The 21659-nt window shown below is 37.0% G+C and overlaps 1 protein-coding gene across 4 annotated transcripts in view; it reads left to right on the top strand.

Annotated features, from left to right (window-relative positions):
- Window positions 1-21659, top strand: part of NR1H4 (nuclear receptor subfamily 1 group H member 4) — a 57132-nt gene that overhangs the window by 4832 nt on the left and 30641 nt on the right. For 2 of the 4 annotated variants that reach the window (XM_033118098.1, XM_033118097.1), the window contains exon 2: window positions 11101-11466. In XM_033118098.1, the coding sequence (XP_032973989.1) occupies window positions 11101-11466 (366 nt within the window). Of the gene's footprint in view, window positions 1-3741; window positions 3881-11100; window positions 11467-21659 lie in introns of those variants that run through there. The other 2 variants (XM_033118096.1, XM_033118095.1) reach the window with 2 other exon arrangements.

Here is a 21659-nt window from a genome sequence, read left to right as displayed (position 1 = left end):
TATCTGTCTTTCTAAAGCCTCATTTTAAATGAGGCCCAGCAAGTGGCAGGAGGCATATCCCATATAATCCTACTCACTCATATTCCATTTCTCTTAGCTATTTTTTGTTATTGTATGCTCCTGTCAGGTCTTTATGCCTGTTTTCTCTGGGTAGGTTTATTTTTATTGGAATCTGGTTCTTGCCTATGTCTTTTGCTTGTATTAAAAGAATCTTTCCAATGTTACAGAAGCCAGATGTTTTAAAATACAATTGAAAGTCTTGAGATGCAGTTTTGTGGAATACTTCTGACATTTGATTTCAGGCTTTTTTCCATCTCATTGAGTTTAACTCAAGTGAATGTAGTTCTGAGTTGATGGGTGAATCAAAGCTGAAAGTTTCCAGAAGATGGAAAGATACAATTGGCTCGGACAAAATGGAAATTTGTTTTAGCATAATTTGAATATTTTGTTACTACCGTTTCTCATCCACATCTCTTCCACAAATTTAAGCAGTCTGTAAGATTTGTACTAATTCACCATGGTTTTGGATTTTGTTCTCCCAGGAATCTCAGATCTGGTACTCTTGTTAGCCGAGTTAAAAATGATAGAAAGAAAAGAAATATCAAAAGAGCCTTTCCTTATTATAAAATATATTACTGCCTGTTTTAGACAGGAAATGCACAGTTTGGAAAAGGCATGCAGTTGGACAAAGAATTACAGACAAGTTGGCCAGCTGGTGGGTGAATCCATTGCCATCCAGGGCTGGGCTCTCAACCTTGCATGCTGGGAAACAGAGCTCAGGGACACTCAGAATAACCACACTGAGAAAGCTTGGCTATAACATCAGATAAAAAATTTACACATTTTCAATGATAAAAAGAATTGTGATAATGATAACAGCTGCCATTTCTCGAGTGCTTTCTACTTTTCAGGCATCATGCTAAGTACATTTGAGATTTGTTAGCACACAGACTTCCTGCATTCAGTCCCATCTCTGCCATGTACTGGTATGTGGTTTTAGGCAAATTCCTTAACTTAGTGCAAGTTATTTGCCTTATTTAATAAAGTCCTCAGAAGAATGCCTGGCTCATCATAAGTACTCTATAACTAGCTGCCATTAATGGTAACTTTCACAGCACTCCTATAAGTAGATACCATTACTATTTCCTTTTTTCTGGTGAGAAAATGGAGATTTCAAGATGTTAAATAGTCTGTTTAAGGTTCCATAACAGTAAGTGGGCAACCAAAATATAATCCAGACAAGGAATCAGAATTGAATGATTAGCTTCTGTTTACCTCAGGGGAGAAAGTCTTTCCGATGAGATTGTATCACACCAAGTCTGTTGGCCAAGTCTTGTCTCAAGCAGAGTTCTCAGAAAAGCATTGCCGACACTTACCTCTTCTTTCACGGCTTCACAGCTGAAGCCTCCGCTTGTCATGATTGATGTATCATTCACATTGCTCCCGACAGAACTTTCTGTGATGATGACAGTGTTTTAGATCTACTTTGTTCAATGCAGTGGCCACTGTCCACGTGGGGTTATTGAACCCTTAAAATGTGACTAGTGTAACTAAGGAATTGATTGTAATTTAATTTAATTTAAATTTAAATGTAAGTAACCATATATGGCTAGTGGGTGCTGTTTCAGATAGCACAGACCTGCAGGGGGGCAATGTAGTTTTAGGAAAAAAAAAAATAACGTGAGGCAGTTGGTCATCACTGAAAGAGAGAAGCGAAGGGATCCAATCAGTCTTATTAAGAAAACATCTTTTGTGAATGTCACTCAGCACGGATGGTTTCTTAGATCAGCTAAGTTATCCTGCCCGTTCCCTTTTTAGTACAAAAGTTCTGGAGGGAAACAGCCAGGCCCATTTGTTTGACCAGTAAAAAACTCAGTAGGCAATTCCTGAAAGAGAAATTTCAGAGGTAGTTTGCCTTGGTTCACATCCTTTGGGTAACCCTTACACCTAAGATCCTTTCAAGGCCAGGATAGCGTGTGTGTGTTGTAAGGAGAGCAGAAGGAGGTCAGAAGTAAACTGAGGCTTAAGAACAGCTTTACAAATAGTAACCCTTGCCTGAGCGATCCACACTGAAACATACCCACAGACCATCACTCTTTTCTTCTTTCTTGGCAATTAGGGCAGCTGTGCTTTCATTTTTCAGCTATGGGGTTTTGAGTCAAGACCTTGGTGAAAGTCCTAGTTTTATCCCTTAATAACTAGGTGACTTTAAACAAATCACTTAACTTCACTGAGTTGCCTTTTGAGTCTGTAAAATAGGGTAGAAGATAGTGGGCATCATAAATAACACCTTCCTCAAAGGGTGCAAGTAAGGAGCAGGTGAGATGATGCACGTTGAACCATTGTGTAAACTTGTAAAGCCTGTAGAAACATCTTAGCAATGATTATTATGTTTATGTAGATCACAGTTACCTTTGAAAAGTGCTTTCATATGTATTGTGACATTTTATCTTCGCAACAGGTCTATGAGGGGAGTAGGGTGGGAATTATCTATGTTTTACCATCTGTTCTTGTAGACAAATGAGGCCCACAGAAACTGAGAGACTGACCTAAGGTAATATAGTGCTTCTGGCTGCGTTATGCCTGAGCTCAACTCTGGACCTACTGAGTCCTGATCTAAGGCCTTCTCTTCCAAAAAAATAACCAATAGTCACAAGCTTGACATCCACAAGTTATGCTGCAGAAGTTATTCCTACTCAATAAGCATGTCACCCGACAACAGAGTCCCAAGCTGAATAATCGTAACATCAATAGAATGAAGGTGGGTAGTGACCCGCTATACCAAACATTTTATAAATATTATTTCATTTAATCCTCCTCATAATTCTATGAGGTTGTGCGATGATCAGCCCCATTTTACAGATAAGGCAATTGAGGCAGAAAATGGTTCAGGAATTTATCCATGGTCCACAAAACTAATGAGGACCAAGGGAGCCTGGATGTATTGGTTGCTAAGGTGGCTGCAATGAAGTACCACAGACTGGGTGGCTTAAACAATAGAAATGCATTGTTTCACCAGACAGGAGGTTGGAAGTCCAACATTACCTGTTGGTTTCTTCGGAAGGCTGTGTGGGAAGGATCTGCTCCTGGCCTTGGAGAGGCTTGGAAAGCATTGGCTTATAGATGACTGTCCCCTCCCTGTGTCTCTTCACGTGGTCTTCTCTCTTTGTGTGTCTGTCCCTGTGTCCAAATTTCCCATTTATATAAGGACATCAGTCCTATAGGATTAGGAACTGATCGAATGACCTCATTTTGTCTTGGTTACCTCTATAAAGACCCTGTCTTCAAATGATGTCACATGCTGAGGTCCTGGGGTTAGAACTTCAACACAGTAATTTTGGGATGGGGGGATGCAATTCCATCCATAACACTGGATATAAACCCAGATCAATTGGCCTCACACTTTTAAGCATTAGACTTTAATGCTTCCTGACATTACAAAACTACACCATTCTGTAGCCTTTTGATAGGAGCAAATGTCAAGATCTAGAGTATGGTCCTTGACACCCCCCCCCCACCACCGAAGCTCCTTTTAGAGCTACTGAACAGTAATCTACCCTCTAAAAGTTCTTATGGTGGAAAGTGCTCCCCCAAAATGTTTATCTGAGAGTCTGGTTTCCAGCTTACTAGGCAATTTGGCATGGAGCACTTTTCTCATAAACATTTACAAATATTCTGCTCTGTAATGAAGTTAATCAGTAAGCCACTCAACCTCTGGCCTCTGTCACTCCTTACCTAGTCTCATTTTCAGTTGCTGTGAATAAGCTAAGAATGGTAATGCAGTTTCAGGAGTTAGAAAATCCAGTTCAAATCAGTGCTTGCCACAGCTGCACCCCGTCAGGACTGGTCATGGAAATGATGAGCATGAGGCCTGCTAAAGGTAGGATACTGTTTACAGGTGCTCTGGTTGAGCTCCTGCAACTGGACTGAGGAAATGTGGAGGACGTTTGTTTGAGATTATAGTAACAGGTCTCTATCAAAAATGGCTCAACGAGAACCAAAAGACCGGTGTGAGAAGTTGGGGTGGTGTGATTTTTACAGGGTTCTAGGTAGGTGGGTGTCTCATTGAAATTAAATCTAAGCATGTTTTCCCTAAAATTCTTCATCGGATATTATGTAAAATTAGCACCATTCGTTCAAGTGAAACACTAGGCAATTCTAACATTAATGCCTGTGGACACTTGAAATATGTAACATTTTAAAGTAGATTATTTAATGCAGTGTTTTAAAAATGGCAAGTCTCAGATTCCAGTGGGTCATGAAATCTATTTTGTGGCTGTGACCAGCATTTAAAACTAGAATAAAGTAGAACAGAATAAGAATAAGAATTAGAATTAGAATAGAATAGAATAGAATAGAATAGAATAGAATAGAATAGAATAGAATGGAATGGAATAAAAGTAGAGTAGAATAGAAATGTCAGTGTGCATCTCAAGGAGTAAAGATGACAGTTATTTCATAGAAATTTTGTTCAAATTATTTATATATATGTATAAGTGTATACATTGGTCACAATATAAGATGTATTTCAAACTGCGGGTCGTGGTGAGAAAAATAAAAAGAGATTGAGAAATGCTTACTTTCTGAACTAGGTTCACAGCAGATTTCTCCTAATAGTCTATGGAGAATCAGATGAGTAGAGTTCAGCCTTAGGCCTAATCTATTTGTTTTCTCTGAAATAAAACACAGATTAAAATTAAAACATAGATTATAATTAAGACAGTATAATATACTGCCTGTTTTAATATTTTTCTCAAAACAGTATCTTACCTACCTTTTAAATTTCCAGATAAAAGAGAAACTCTAATCGTTTTTACAATAATTACAATTTTTAACATATTTTTGATTACAGACTTGGCAGCATACTAATTTGTTTAAATGTAATGTTTAAAAGTGACTGACACTGTATTTAGAAATGGAAATTAGTTTGAAGGCCAAGGAAGCAAATTTTCCATCATTTCAATTTAACATTTATTAAACATTAACACTGTGTCAGTTTGTATAACATGCCAGGACTGAAAAAAAAGGGAATATGATATGATATGATATGATATAATATGTAATATTTCCCAAAGGAGTTCACAGACTAACTACAACAATAAGCAAAAATGCATTGAACATTTCTGCTGTGTCAGATACTATACAATTTATATTCTTTGTCTTAGCTTGTCTTCACTACAACCTCTTACCTAGGTACTATATTACTCCAGCTTTTTAGAGGAAGGAACATAAGCTTAAAGAAGTTCAATGTCCTTCCTTCCCAAGTGCAAGTATCAGGTTTGTCCATGAAGTACGGCCCTCGCAACCAGTATGTCATTCCACCTCAAGTTTAGTGTGGAAGATAAACCTGTAAACAAACAAAAATGATTGTAATATGCTTCTAAGTGCCACAGTAGAGGTGTGTATAGAAGGTAGGAGAAATTAATTCTGCCTAGGCGAGCTGGGGCAGGCCTCACAGAGGAGGTGGTCAGCTGACAAGTCAGTGAGACACAGCAACATCATAAAAGCCTGGCACCAGGAACAGCAAACAACTTCCCAAATGAAGCTGTATTATCCAGTGAAGACACCACGGATTAGGAAAAAAAGGAAGGCAGAGAAGGTAATTTTCCATTCATGAAAGGTTTCAAAAAATATTCATGAAGTATTTACGGTGATCAGCGTTGTGCCAAGAATGAAAAACTAGATAAAACCTGGAGCCTTTATCAGGCTCATTAGAAACTGTGAGATCAGGAGAAAGTGTCACTGTTACTACACGAAACTTATTCTCCCATTTGGGCACACAAACTCCTTAGAGCTGCACTGTCTAATAGGGTGGTCATGAGCCAAAAGTAGCTATTTAATTTAAAATTTGAATTATTTAAAATTAAATAAAAAATTCATTTCTTCATTATCACTAGCCATGTTTCAAATGCTCAGTACTTCCTATGGTTTAGTGGCTAATATGTTGGTGAGTATAGAACCCTTCCATCATCTCAGAAAGTTCCTTAGATGGTACTCTTTAACAGAAACTGTTAATGCTAGAGATTCTCTACCTAGAAGAAGTTTGCTTTCCTTCGCAGGGGGTCTCACACTCCCCTGGAATCCATTCAATTGTTTCCATTGAAGAACTCTTCCCTAAACTCTCCTGGAGAATTTCCTGTCATAAAGGAATCCCATTTCTTGATAGACTGATGCGAAAAAAGCACTCACAATTCAAATATGTGTGTGTGTGTGTGTATACATATATACATATATATACGTATATATACATATGTGTGTATATATACATATATACGTGTGTGTGTATATATATATATATATATATATTTCCCTTTAAATTATATTAAAGTAGAAATAAATTTACCTTTTCAGAACGCACACTCTAAAGTTGACCTGCCTTTGCCCCCTCTACATCTTATGCTCTATCACAAATTCTGTATTTGTTTACTTGGTCTTGTTCCAGCCTTTGACATCCCCCCCTACCCCACCAACCACACACGAGAGAAAGGCTGTGGCCTTTTCTATCTGTTTTCTATTTGTCTTATTCACTGTTTCATCCTCAGAACTTAGCACAGTGTCTGGCAAATAGTAAGTGTTCAGTATATATAAGTGAAAAAGTGTCCTATAATTTGTGTCATCAAAGCAGACTAATAGGTGTTAATAATTACTAATTAACTATCAATTAACTGTCATTAACATCAGGATTTTGCTAGGTTCTTCAGGAAACATATAAGGCATTCAACTTATCAAATCTTTTTCTCAATGACTGTATTTTATACTCAAAACTACTTTATGAGGTAGCAAGGCTGAGTGTTAATAAGCCCATTTTATAGAAGAAATTGAAATAGAAAAATGTTAGGCAGTTGTTCAAGGTCTCACAGTCAGTTCGTGGCAGAAGTTGTTCTATCCCACCATTGTGGAATAGTGGCCATTCTGGTGTTTTGACTGTTAAGTTGCCTGTGTATTTATTGTCTCTACTCTATAGAGATTTGGTGGAACACAGTGAAATACTAGAAGCGGAGGTGCTTTGGAAATAGAGGCATTATTTAATAATACTGTGTACTGATCTCATATTCTTATCATGTTTTGTTATTTTCATGTAATGGAATGTGAAAGCTTTCCATCTGAACCAAGATGATAGTGATATAATATTGATACCCGTACCATGATCTGACTCGAGTTGGGACTCCATTGTGTCTCTTGATTATTAAAAGATTTGTGTTGTTGAAATAATGCTCAGAGATCTTGGAATTGTCATGTGGGGAGAAAAAAACACATTTCCTTGGATTCTACAGAATCTAGATTCTGTCACTAATTGATTGATCAGACAAGTTGTTTAACCTTATTGGACCAATAGACAGAGAAAAACTGGGGCTGAGGGTGGGGATGCGGAGTCGAGAGGGGATAATATGGGTTGGAAGATAAAATCTAGGTATAAATGCAAGTGAAACTAATGCTTTTAATGTCTTTTATTTCTTTTCAGTCCTATTTACTCTAGAAATTTTAGTCATATTTTGTTATTAAATAGATTAAAATTTTACTTATATTATACTTTTTCTTTTTTGTCTAATAATTCCATATTTTTATATTCTTCCATTTTGTGGTCATTAAACAAATCTTTTTGTCTGCCACATATTCTGATTCAATGCTGGTTTTATATGGTTAAGTTGAGCATGAAAGAGAGGAAGTTGGTATTTGCAGATATATAGTTTGTACTCTGTCAGTCATTTCCTGGGTTAATGCAGAAAGCATTTTTTTCCAACAAACATTAAATATGCATACACCCCATTTTGCCATTGTCAAAAAGCCCTGAATTCTAATGCCTATAGATTATTAGTCATATATTTATAGATATTTTAAATACAAAGAGGACCTATAAGATCATCCAGTATGCAATCTTCTCTTTACAGATGAGCAAAAGTTGGCTGAGGCAGGGCAGATAAGTACTATATAACTAGATTCATAACCAGAACTCCCAGGGTCTTAGAATCAGGGAAGATTTCCCAAGAGAAACTATACTCAAAGAAAAATTTAGAGATAAGTAGCTCTTAGTGAGAGGAAGCTCTCAGAGGGGAGAGAGATGTTGAGGAAAGTCCCAGGCTCAGGAAGCAGCCCATAGGGAGAAGGTCCTGAGTCTGGAAGCAGCAAGGCACATTCAAGGAATAGAGAAGTCAAAACATGGGAAATGGCTGGAAAATAAAGAAAAGGTGAATCACACAGAGCACTGCAGGCCTAGTTATAGGTTACCTGCAAGCAGAGGCATTGAAGGGACTAAGGAACTCAAGTACAGAGAGAGGAAGAGAAAGGGTTCACTATCATGCTTCAAAGCATCACACATCTGAAATTATCCCAGAGAGGAACATTTCAGCAATAGGCTTTGAAGTCAGACTCCCGAAGTTTCAAATCTCAGCTATAAGGGAGGTAGGAGTAAAGTTGCCTAATTTCTCCGTGCTTTGGACTATTCATTAAGTGGGGATAATAATGTTACTTAACCTCATAGGATTTTATGAGAAGGAAGTAAGAATATACAAGGGCCTGGCACTAGGAATAGCTATAATGAAGTTTTCTAATAATAATAGTATCAAACAGCTGAACACTGACAAGGGCATGTTTAGATTCACAGATTCACCACCCCAAATTGACAATTCCGAATTCCCAAAACTCCGAGAGCTAAGCATTTTTTCAAAAGTTTGGCACAAACTTCTTTGGTGGCAAAACCTGACTGGAAGGAATGTGAGGATATTTATAGCCTTTATTTATTCCTATTAGTGTGAATATTCGTACATTGCATTGTAGAAAATACTGCTGTTTGATTCTGGGTTCTGTCCCAGACCATGCTGGGAGAAAAAGCACTGTATTCCGTCCTAAAACCCAGCGACTCTGAATTTCAAAACACAAAGTGACCCCAAGGGTTTCAGATGAACAACTGTGGATCTGTATTATCTCATTCCATCCTCACCATAGCACTTGATACAGATATTTTCAATTCAAGCTTGTTGCTGTAAAAACTGGGGTTATCAGTAGTTTAAGGAATTTGCTCCAGGTCTCATTGTTCATAGAGATGGAGTTTGAATTTTGGTCTAGGGTTATCTGACTATGCTTTAAAGAGTCAGACACATTTGTAGACTTTCCTATATCTTATTTATGTCTGTGAAAATTTTAGTGTTTTGTATAATTTAAATATTGCTATTTTCTAAAGAGCTATATAGTTTATTTTCTAGGAAATAGAATCATTTTCACAACCTGAGATTTTTCTATAATATTACCTAGAGGTTTCATAGATAAGGGGCTCATTTCATAATAGTAGTTGAATAATAATTGTTACTATTTTGATGGCAGCTATAATTTATCTAGCATTTCATGTGTGTACACATTTAGCAAAGTTGTTGAATTTTGCATGCATTACCTCATTTAATCCTCACACTTAATGAGGTAGGTATTATATCCCATTTTATAAAGACAAAATTGAGACTTAAAGATGTTAAGTAAAAAGTGAAAGATTTATACAATCTGAAGAGAAAATGGTGATGAAAGGAGAACTGACTCTGGGTGCTGAACACACAATACAATATATAGATGATGTATTATAGAATTGTACACTTGAAACTTATATAATTTTACTAACCAATGTCATCTCAATAAACGAAATAAAAATTTAAGAAAAGATGTTAAGTAAATCACCAACATGCACAGATTATAAATAATAGAGCTGGTATTTGAACCCAGGTAGACTAATTCCAGGCACTACATTTTTAAAAAAGCTTCTCCTTTGTTTTATAACGATCAAAATTATATATATACATGGCAAAAATTACAAACAGTAAAAAGACTTTAATCTTCCACTCCAGAAAACAATGCAACAATCTCACGTTCCATAGTCACCATTATCCAGTTCTTTTTGTATTATGTAAAAAAATTGCCTTTCTTTCTCTCTCTCTCTCTCTCTCTCTCACATACACACACACACAGTTTTTTTTAATACACAAATATAAACATTATTCTATAGCTTAGTTTTTTAAAAATAGCAACATTTGTAGAAACCTTTCCATGTCAGCACATACAGATCTACATTATTTTTTCCCATCTTCATAGCATTTCAGTGTATGGATATAATATAATTTGTTTAATCAGACTCCTGTTGATGGATATTTAAATTATTTTCAATTTATTGTTCTTACAAATGTTGCTGCAAAAAAACATCTTTACACAACCTTTTTTTTTTCATATAGATGCAAGCATATCTTTAAAATAAATTTTCTAGCAGTAGATTGTTGGGTTAAAAGACTGTTTGAGTTTTAAATGCTGAAAGGTATTGAGAAATTAACCTCCAAGAATTTTGCTTTCCCAAGAATGTGTATTGAAGGTATTGACAAATTGCCCTCCAAGAATTTTCCTTTCCCGAGAATGTGTATTGTCAAACTTTTTTAACCTTTATGCATTTAAGGCTGAAAACTGTGATATTTTTTATTGTCATTTCAATTTTAATTATTGGCAACAGGAGCACATTGTTGGATGTTTATAACATACTAAGATTTGTATTTCTAAAAACTGTCTATTTATGTTCTTTATCTTTTTCTCCATGGAATGTTGAACGTGTTCCATGTTGAATTCTTTTAACATACTTTTTCATTTTCCTTTCTTTTTTTTTTTTAGCATTCCTGTTTGATTTTCCTTCTTTCTTTTGTTTTTTAAATTTAAAAAATTTTATTGGCATGACTATGGTTAGTAAAATTACATAGGTTTCAAATGTACAATTCTGTAATACATCATCTGTATATCACATTGTGTGTCACCACCCAGAGTCAGTTCTCCTTCCATCACCATATATTTGACCCCCTTTTCCCCATGATGAATGTTTTCTTATCGGTTTATAAGAGCTCTTCACATATTAATGATATGTGTATTTGGTCTGTCCTTTAAGTTGTAGATATTTTTCTGAGCTTTTGATTTAGTTATCTAATCCTTTATGGGGACTTTTATGATGTAAAAACAGTTGTTAATTTTTACATAGTTAAATAGTTGTCTTGTCTTGGAGCCCACATTCCTACCCATATGCTAAACTGCCTCTCCAATTTATAAAATGATGACGTTAATTACAGTTTTGTTGTCACTTTTGTCCAGGTGTACTAACAGAACAAGCAGCAGGTACTCTGGGACAGAATCTAGAAGTGGAACCATACTCACAATACAACAATGTTCAGTTTCCCCAAGTTCAACCACAGATTTCCTCGTCATCCTATTATTCCCACTTGGGTTTCTACCCCCAGCAGCCTGAAGAGTGGTACTCTCCTGGAATATATGAACTCAGGCGAATGCCAGCTGAGACTTTCTACCAAGGACAGACTGAGGTAACAGAGATTCCTGTAACAAAGAAGGCCCGAATGGGCGCATCCGCAGGGAGAATAAAAGGGGATGAGCTATGTGTTGTTTGTGGAGACAGAGCATCTGGATACCATTATAATGCACTGACCTGTGAGGGGTGCAAAGGTAAGCATCTTTTGGTTGGCAATTTTCTCCTTGTTAAGGTTTTACTGTATTGGTTGTTGAAATTTCTTAATATGGATTCTGCTTTTGTTCCAGGTAACTTCCCATTTTCTCCTCTTTTGCATCTACCTCTTCCTATCCCCTCACCTTTGTTGGGATATCATAGATCTCTAGGTAAAGCCAGTAAGAATATGTAGCTTAGATATAAGTGACCTTTTTCCTATTCACAACCTTACGTGTTGTTAAAAGAAATTTATGATTGTAGATTTTATTTATTTTTCTTGTTTTTTTTTTTTTTTTTTTTTTTGTAAAAGAAGCTTGAACTTATCTCTTAAAATTAAAGTCAAGGAGAATAGGACTTTATTCAGTAGGTATTTTTACATACATTTTTGTGTACTTTCGTTAATTGAGAAAGAAACAGGAAGAAAAACAGAGGGAAAGAAAGAAAGAAGTAGCTTATATTCAACAACCATTTAATTTAGCAGGAACATAGATCTGTGAGAGATACTGTAGGGGAATCAATGGAGTTGCCATCCATTTAGAATGGATAAACTATAGCACATAAAATATGAAAATGACTCAGTGTCACTTCCTATGTGATTGCTCTCCCAATGAGGGCACAGACAATAAGTTTGTAAAATTTCAGAAGAAAGGTCAGAGTGGACTAGTAGGTTAAACAATTCATCTTTGTCTTTCTTCATTCAATACTTGTTTATGGAATGCTTACCATGTGTTAGGTGCTGTGCTAGCTTTCACGACATTGAAAGCTGAATAAGAGCTGCCCTTGGACAAAATCTGTTGAATAGTGTGCCAAAGTCAGGTTCCCAGATGCCAATGATTGCCATAAAAATAAACAGTCACGTAATAATGGCTCAAGGACATTTCAAACCTTTTGAAAGTTCAAATGATCAGATTGTGTAAAACTATATTAGTCACCTCTTAAAAACTTGGTGTGATTTCATTAGATTTTTTTTTAATGGTGTTTATGCCCCAAATTTACAATTAAAACAGATCTGTAAAGAAAATTTATAAGATCTCATTTCTGGCCTCCAAAAATCCTCTTTTTTTTTTTTTTTTTTTGTAGTCAAGATTTTATAGGTAAAAAGAATTTATAAATTCTTTGAAGGCATAGATTATGTCTTCTTCAGCTCTGTTACTCTTCATAGTGTTCAACACAGTGCCTGTTAATTTTAATTAATAGGTAATTAAAAGGTACTTCATTATGGAATAAATGTTTTTTGAATGACATAATGAAAATCCATGTTCATTGCTGGTACTTGGCATGTGTAACTCTATTTTGTAAAAATACATTCAAAGTCTTTTATAGTACTTAATTCTTCTGTACCTCCAAACGATAAAACTAAATATTACACTTCCACCCCTTGTTATTTATTAAAAAATTGTTAGTGACAATTTTTTCTTGAGCAGGCAGAGTTATGGAGATGGAAATCTGCTTATGTTACAGTGTAAAAAAAGAGTTGAACTAAAGCAGGGAGGGGTTGCTAATTTGTTAGAAAAATAAAATAGTTTTAAAATGACCAGTCTGAAAGTTGGATTTAAATAAAAATAAAATTCTACACATAGTTTTGAAAAATCAACTGCTGACCTACAGAAAAGACAAACAGCTTCATAGTAGCTCTAGTTTAAAAAGTGGCTGGGTCTGTTCTTCTGGAGGGCAAATGAGGACCAAAAGATAAGTGTACAGAATGGCATATTTGGGGCATAATTCAAGAAATAATTTTCTGACACTAACAAGACTTCCAACAATGAGATTGGCTTTATGCCTCAGGTGATCATGAAATCCTCTTCATTATAGAAATTCAAAAAGAGGTTAGATGGTCAGGCTTGAGTCCTCATACAGGAAATTTCTACATAGCATGGTAAATTGTATTATTTGGCTTCTGAGGTTCTTCTTTAAATCTTCTGAATCTATAGTACCACAGTTTGTAATGTTCTAATTATTTCATATCTGTTTGGTCTTCTAGCCTAGTTTGTAAATCTCCTAAGTCAAAAAATATCTATAGTTCATCTCACCCATCTGATTGTTTTGAATTGATGAAAGAGAAGGTTAGACCAGGGTTTCTGAAGCACAATGCTATTGACATTTTGGGCCAGATAACTCTTTGTCAGGTGGACATGTCTTATATACATTATGGGATGTTCAGCAGCATCCCTGCCTTCTCCTCACTAGATGCCAATAGCAGCCCCCTAGTCGTGAAAACCAAAAATGTCAGCAGACGTTGCTAAATATGCTCTGGGGAGCAAAATCACCCCACTGAGGACCACTGGGATCGACTATTCAGTTATGTTATTTTTTTCAGTTAAAAGCACTATTATAATATAGAGTTTCTCAAACTTAAATTATATGTGAAGCTTTCTTGAAGTGAGCCATGTTTCTAATGTTGATTCAAATTGCTTTTATTAAATTCCTTCTGTTAGTTTTTAATACAAGATTTCTATACAACAAAAGAACAAAAACAAATTTACAAAAGTAAATACAAACAAAAATATGATATCTATAAAATAACACTGTTTAGATTATGTTGTTTTGTGGCTCAAAATGTTAGAAAGCACAGTTTTTTTAGAGTTTTTATATCTATACCACCAGTCATATGAGGCCTTAGTTTCCACTGCTTTTCTCTGTTCAAACAATCAGTTCATCCAAACTTTGGTTTACTTAGAACTCCATTTGGTCATCCCTGAGCTGAGTACATCCCTTGCATATTATGTTAACCTTGGCCACGTTTTCATAGCTCTTCACAAATAAATCATACATCTTACTTTTAATGAGATCACAGACACAAACAAAAATGAGGGCACTTAGTTTGAAAGGCAGTATAAGATGGTCCTGGAAATGATCCGCAGAATGCTATTATTAATTTTTAAATACATCCATAATATCAAAATACAGAAATAAATTTATGTGCAAAGGACTTAGAAAAAAGTCTGGTACAGAGTCAAAACTTAATAAATGCCTACCGCTATTATTGTTATGATCTTAGAATGTATTGACATAGAGTACAGCAGCAGTGTGACTATTTTCTGCTCATCTTGATAAATATTGATGCCCAGCTCATTATCATTTGTTTGGCAAGAATTATGCCATCTGGTATTCATTTGTTACCAAAAGTTTCTCCAACTTGTCTGTGTAGACCAGTGCTACTCAAAGTGTGGTCCCTTGTCCAGAATACCAGCTCAGCATCACGTGGGAAGCTGTGAGAAATGTGAATTTGAAGGTCCTGTCCCAGACCTACTGAATCAGAATTTTTGGGGATGGGGCCCAAGGATCTGTGATTTAACAAGGCCTCCTTGCTCAAGTTTGAGAACTACGAATATAAATCATATCTAAAAGGTACCTGAGGTGACTCATCTGGCCAGGCAGGTTGGTTGTGCACTGTGATTGGGAAATTCTCAAAGGTGCGGATGAAATTAGGTCATGAAAAGGAAAATTCAGTAGATAGAAATGTAGACTAGAAGCCTGGGCTAGAAACACACAAAGTCTCATTTAAGTCACGTTTCCTGCTTAGAGAGAAACAGAAAGGAACATGCATAGTTTATTCTGAAAATCTGATTTGAAAGAAAGATCCCATTATAAATACTTTTGGACCCACACATTTCAGTGCCAATGATATGCCAATGCTACAACATTTTTTCAGATCTTTACAGCAACTGTGAAAAGTAGGTATTACTGTGCCTATATGAAAGGTGGGGAATAGCGTATCGTTTCAAAAAGGAGCTGAGATTTGGAGGCCAGTGCTAGTAGCTTATGTGATGTAGCTACTACATTTTCAGTAGTAAACTTATTAATTCTCATACCTTATCCCCATTACATAGATGAAGAAAGTGAGGCCCACGAGGTTAACCAACTTACCCAAGGTTTCCCAGCTAATAAGGGGTGGAACTTCAAATCTACAGTTTATAAATCAAATTCCAGAGCCTTTATTATTAACCACGAGGTTAAGATGCCTTTTATTGCTTCCCACTAATTGATCATTCTACTCTTTAAGCTTTTTGTTTAAGGCTGATATTGACTACTTTGGTGTCCAAAGGAAAAAATGAAGTGCTTATTTGGGTGTTAAGGTATCACTATTGTCCGAACCAAGGGGATAAAATAAACCCCTAAACTCAGTCACCTGGGCCAGCTTATCTTCTCACAGGTGAAGGCTGTAGAGAAAGCTGATCTTCCTCAGAAGAATTAAGAGCACGGCAGAGTGAATAGAGTAAGACCAGTGTGCCAAGGACAACCCAAAAACAAAAACAAAACAAAACAAAAAGAACACCAACTTTAAAAGCAGGCGGGGGAAGAGAAGCCCATAAAGGATATGAAATAGAAGTCAGAAATAGGAGGCACCCAGGGAAATACAGGGTCACAGGAAACAAGGAGACAGAAAAGTGGTCAAAAGAGAACCGATACTTGTAGTTAAGGAAAGAAAAGCTGAATCTGGAAGTAGGTATATTTTTTAAGAGCAGAGGAAGACAGAGCTTTTTCACTGATTTTGATCCGACACTTTGCCTCCGTGGCGGCAGCAAAAGGACCAGAGTGCAAGGAAGCAGATGAGAGGGAGCCAGGCTGAGCCCATGTTCTAAACCAGAGGTTGGCAATTTTTTCTGTGAAGAAACAGATAGTAAATATTTTAGGCTTTAAGCCATAGCAGTCTCTGTTGCAATTATGCAACTCTGCAAACACAGCCATGCAAAGAAGGTGCATGGCTATGGCTTTACTTAACCTCAGAAAATTTTAAACTTAAAAAAAAAAAACGAGCAATGGCTGAATTTGACTCAAGCACCTGGCTGTAGTTTGCTGACCTCTGTTTTAGATCAATGACTCTCAAGGGTCAGTGTCAGAATTAACTGGAAGCTGTGTAGTGAGAACACAACACTCACGGCCTGTGTCCAAGAAATGTAACCTTACTCTGTATATGGATTTAATGGATTTGATTCAACTTCCAGCCCTGTTGGAAACTTCATTTCATTCAATTCAGGATTATTCTACTCCCCCCCACCCCCGTCCCCACCCCTCAAAAAAATCCCAAAACGAAAAACCTTGTTCTGAGGTTTTATCTAAATGCCAGGATTATGCAGCCTTGTGGAGGGACTAGGCGCTGGTAGTGGGGCTTTGGTGCTCAATGCTGTTAACATAGCATTGGAATGGTATCCATTAGAATGTTGTTCTAGCGGGTCATCAGTCACCAGTGGGAAAGGTCTCTGAGGCTCTGTGCTGGGGTCCTGGGCACACTCCTCCTTCCTGTGTGGCCCACCTACTTCCTTGGAGCTCAGGTGGGTGGGTTCCTAATGCTGCCCCAGTGGCACGCTTGGAATATCTGGCTGCCCAGAGAAACCATGCAGCCATTTCATCTGCTTCTTTACCACTGTGGTGCAGGGAGCCCCGAGGGCCTCTCCAGGCTCTCCCCTAGAAAGGGTGCAAGAATCCCTCTGGTCTAGGGTTCCTGAATGACATGGAGTTTCTATAATCTTTCAGTGCACCCACCCCAGGACTTAGTCTGGAGATGAGGGGGAAGGGTGGAGAGGGAGAGAGCTCAAGACCTTCTCAGGTACTTCTTAACTTCTTAGCTCTTTTCATTTCCTCTTTGATTGTCTGCCTCCCCAACTTGGGGAAATTCAGTGTCTGGGATCTCAGAACTTAGGCTATGATGAATGAAAAGGCAATAATTGGCTCCTTTGTGCTTTGTATATATTCTCTTGATAAAACAAATGAAAATTGTCCTAGCTTCTGCGTAGGGAGGAGGTACACAGAATAGGGTAAAAAACACGTGAAGGAACCAGTGCCCCATGCCAGGCAGGCCTAGCAGCTTGACCAACTTGGTCCCCCTACCCCATACCCCTTGGATATTTGTGCTTACCAGATGCAAAATGACTTTCCATCAAAGGGAGTGTGGACTTTGGGGTTTGACAGGCATGCATTGAATCTAGGCTCTGTACTTCTTGACCAAATGAGCAAGGTACTTAATATATCAGTCAGGGTTCAGTGAAATAAAACAGAAACCAAAATTTCAAGTAGAAAATAATTAATACAGAAGTTAGAAAGGCAGAGGAGCAGGTTCTATGCTGAGCCTCCTGGAAGATTCTGAGAGCCACACTCCACAACTGGTCTGCCAGGGCAGTTGCTATTCAAGAAAATGGGAAATCGGGAAGCTAACACAAGAACTGTTGGCTCCAGGAAGTGCCACCTAAGCTGCCATCTAGGGATCAGGAAGCTGTCTTACCACAATTACTGGGCCCAGAGGCTTGCCTCCTAAATCTATAAATACAAACCATGAATGCCCTGTGTCTTGCCTCTGAATGCCCTCAAAGCTAGCAACAGTAAAACTCCATGATCCTGCTTGCCAGCAGCAGCAACAGAAGCAGCAAGGGCACAGCTCTTGCTTCACTTCCACTTCCAAATGTTTTTCAAGGGCATTTGCTTGGCAGAGCTTAAATCATATCCACAATGTTAGCTGCAAGAGAGTCTGGGAAAGACTGGGTTCAACTTTCCTGCCTTTACAGTAGAGGACGCACACCAGAATAGAGGGAGGTACAGAGGATATCTAGCTAGCCAATCCTTAATTTGCAAAATGTTTGACTTTTCCGAGCCTCCCATCTGCAAAATAGGGATAATATCTCTTTCACTGGGTCATTGTGAGGACAAGTTAGATTTTTACATGTGAAGATCCTGGCAGTGCTCTTGCTTTAGGACTTCACTACAGATCTGATACTTAAACACACACACACACACACACACACACACACACACACAAGAAAAATTTTAAAAACTTGAAACAAAGATCATGGTGAAACTTGATCATGGTGAAACTTTCTGATTTCATTGGTCTATCTGTTTTTGTTAGAAATATTTTAATTTTTCTGAATAATTTATTTCTTGTAGACATTTATGGCATCAATGAGAGCAATTTTGATTTTTTTTTAAATGTAACTGCAGAACACAAGCATAACGCAGAATGACAAGAACTGCCATTTGCTCAGCACTAGATTAAATCGAGAGCTGTCTTTCCCCTTGGTTATCAGTAGAGCATATGGAAATATGCTAATGTCTGAATGAATTTTGATTCAAACTTCAAACCTCAACTAACAAATCTGATCTGCATCTGACTGGAAATTTCAAATGGTCACATTTCCAAATAGGTCAGTGTCAGTCACATTCTTTTCTAGGCCAGGAAACTCTACACCTGTCAGTGAGAGAATAGTAGAATTCGTAAAAGACATTTTATATGTCAATGGGTGACCTATTGTCCTTTGAATATATTTTTATAGAAGATAGTAAACCAGTGTTAGATTTAGTTCTGAAGTTTGAGAAAAGATTTCAGAATGATTGAAACTATTCTAGTGTATAGAATAATGTTTTCAATGGGCCTTTTGTTTATGGGTCAGGGCTGAGGTGCACTGTCTCAAACACATACTAACATCTTATTTTCTTTTGGCATATGATTTTGTAAAATTTAATAACCATCCTAATGATCTCTCTATAGGTCAAATTATCTTAGAGTGGGATGCAAGGGGTGGGGTTTAAACTATTTCACTGCATCGGAAGCCTTTGGTAATGTGTTATAAAAATCATGGGAAAAGTAGGATTCTGAAGGCAGTCAACCTAGATTCCAAGCCCAGCTGATTCTCTTTCCAGCTGTTCCAAGTTACTTAACATCTCTGGGCTTCCGACTCTTCACCTGCAAAATGAAGATAAAGATAATGAGGAGGAGGGTGGGATGATGCTGGTGATGATGGTGGTAATGATGACGATGATGAAGATAGATTGATAGATAAACATATATCAAGTGATTATTATGTGCAGGCTTTAGCTGAAGGCTGTAGATGTACTAACAAGTAATCTTCAGGACAACGCTTTGAGAAAGGTATCTAGGAGATGTCAAGAGGATTAAATAAGATAATGTGTGTAAAGCAATTATCATGGTACTTTCCAGTGGTAAACCCTCAATGTCTTCTAGTATTATTGTCATTGGGTTCTTGTGAAGGAAAAAATGAATGAAGCACTGTGTTTAAAACATCTATTCTGTATCTGGCACACTTAAGTGCTCGGTAAGCATTAGCTATTGTTACTTTGTTGATTAATTTTTATTAATTTATCCTCATTATTCTTCTGTTCATCTGGCCTGCCTAATTTGGATCATATACAATCTTCACAATGATTTTTCTTTCTATTAATTAATTAAGCCTCCAGCTCCTGGGAGTTTACCTATCTGGGAGTCTAAATGGCTGTCAAAAACATGCTCAGTTAAAAAGCATCATGACCTCTCCCTTCATCCTCCCAAAAGATGCAGTAGGAGTGAGGGCATCAGTGGATCTTTGCTTTCAACTCCTTTAGATGACTCTATCACTGAAAAAGCAATGAGTATACCTGATTCAAAAGTCAACTTGTTAAAAGGGCATATAATTGGGAAAGGCCCATTCCAACCCTCTGCACCCCAAGTCCTGCTACCCAGGGACAATCACTGATAACCACTTGTACTTTTGCTTTTAGCATTTTGCATTTTGGTTTTCAGTCATTTAAATAGTTTGTTTATTTCTACGGAACCATCTGCCCTCCCCATGAATACAGAGGAAAAGACAGAGAAGGCATAGAGTTATTTATAATATTCCTATCCCTGTAATGTCCATAGGATTAATATTAATGATCTCTCTTTCATTTCTGATATTAGCAATTTGCCTCTCTTTCTATTGGTTAGACTTGCTAGAGATTTATCCACTTTATTGATTTTTTAAGAACCAGCTTTTGTTTCATTAATTTTCTCTATTGTTTTCCTATTTTCAATCTCACTGATTTCTGCTCGAATTTTTATTATTTCTTTTCTTCTGCTTACTTTTTTCTTTCTTTTTTTTTTTGTTTTTGTTTTTGTTTTTGTTTTAAATTTATTGGGGTGACAATTGTTAGTAAAATTACATAGATTTCAGGTGTGCAATTCTGTATTACATCATCTATATATTCCATTGTGTGTTCACCACACAGAGTCAGTTCTCCTTCCATCACCATATGTTTGATCCCCCTTACCCTCATCTCCCACCCCCCTCCCCCCTTACCCTCTGGTAACCACTAACCTATTGTCTGTATCTATGAGGTTTTTTTGTTTTTTGTTTTTTTCTTAGACGTTTATCATTTATATTCCTCACACTGTGGACCCCCCTCCCCCCATCCACTATCTCTCTGACATCGCACCGAGCCATCCCATTTCCACTATCTCCACTCCCAATTCTTCTGCTTACTTTTGATTTAATTTGCTCTTCTTTTCTGGTTTCCTAAGGTAGTAGCTTAGATTGTTGATTTTAGTTCTTTCTTCTTTTCTCATACATGTGTTCAATGCTCTATATTTCCCCTCTAAGTATTGCTTTTGCTTAGAGGGGAATATGGACTACTTTTTCAAGAAGGTTTGCCATAAAGCTGAGCAGAGAAACAAGACGATGGATGGAGGAGTGGGGCTCAAAGAGTGTTTTATTTTAAGGTGGGATTGGCTTAGAACAGAACCAGTCCAACTTTAATAAAAAGACGGAAGGAAGATTAAGTGGTGCAAATACAGATAAGCTAATAGATTTCATGGTGGTACATGTGGGAATTCTCTATTGATAGGTTGAGTTTCCTCAGTCAAATAAAAACTCAGTCATTAGCTGAGAGTCGTAGGTAGGGAAGTGGTGTTGGGAGGTTAAAGAGGAGAAGTTGTAGCAAAATATGACAGTGGAAGAAGGTACTGACTAGGGATACTACAGAGCATATGATGCTCCAGATTTATTTTTAGGAGTAAATAAAACTGTCAATGTGGTTGTATATTTCTTCCTGACGCATTGAGGCTACTCAAGTGTAGGCATGGAGTAGGTAGAGAGTTGAGTTTAATCTAATTCAACCCAGAATTAAAGGAGATAATTTTGTAAGGGTACATACACTCATGCACACAAAAATAAAAAGCAAATAAGATTGATTGTCTCTGGGAAGGACAACTGGGTAGCTTGGGGAGAAGTATGGGAAGGAGGTGTTTTACTTTATTTCCTTTCATATCTACTGATGTTTGAACCATAGAAAGAATGAACTCTTCAAGAAATGGTAGGATAATTTTAAATAAAGATAAGTGATAAAAAGACAATGGAAAAGAGGTGGATGGAACACATGAAGGATACTGCTATAGATAAAGTGGTGATACTTGAGCTGACATAAAGAATGTGAGGGTTCTGTCTTTATT

This window comes from Rhinolophus ferrumequinum, chromosome 10, assembly GCF_004115265.2.
Source record: "Rhinolophus ferrumequinum isolate MPI-CBG mRhiFer1 chromosome 10, mRhiFer1_v1.p, whole genome shotgun sequence".
In the NCBI taxonomy this organism is placed as follows: Eukaryota; Metazoa; Chordata; class Mammalia; order Chiroptera; family Rhinolophidae; genus Rhinolophus; species Rhinolophus ferrumequinum.
The sequence above is the reverse complement of the archived record's forward strand: the minus strand, read 5'-3'. Positions and strand labels throughout refer to the sequence as shown.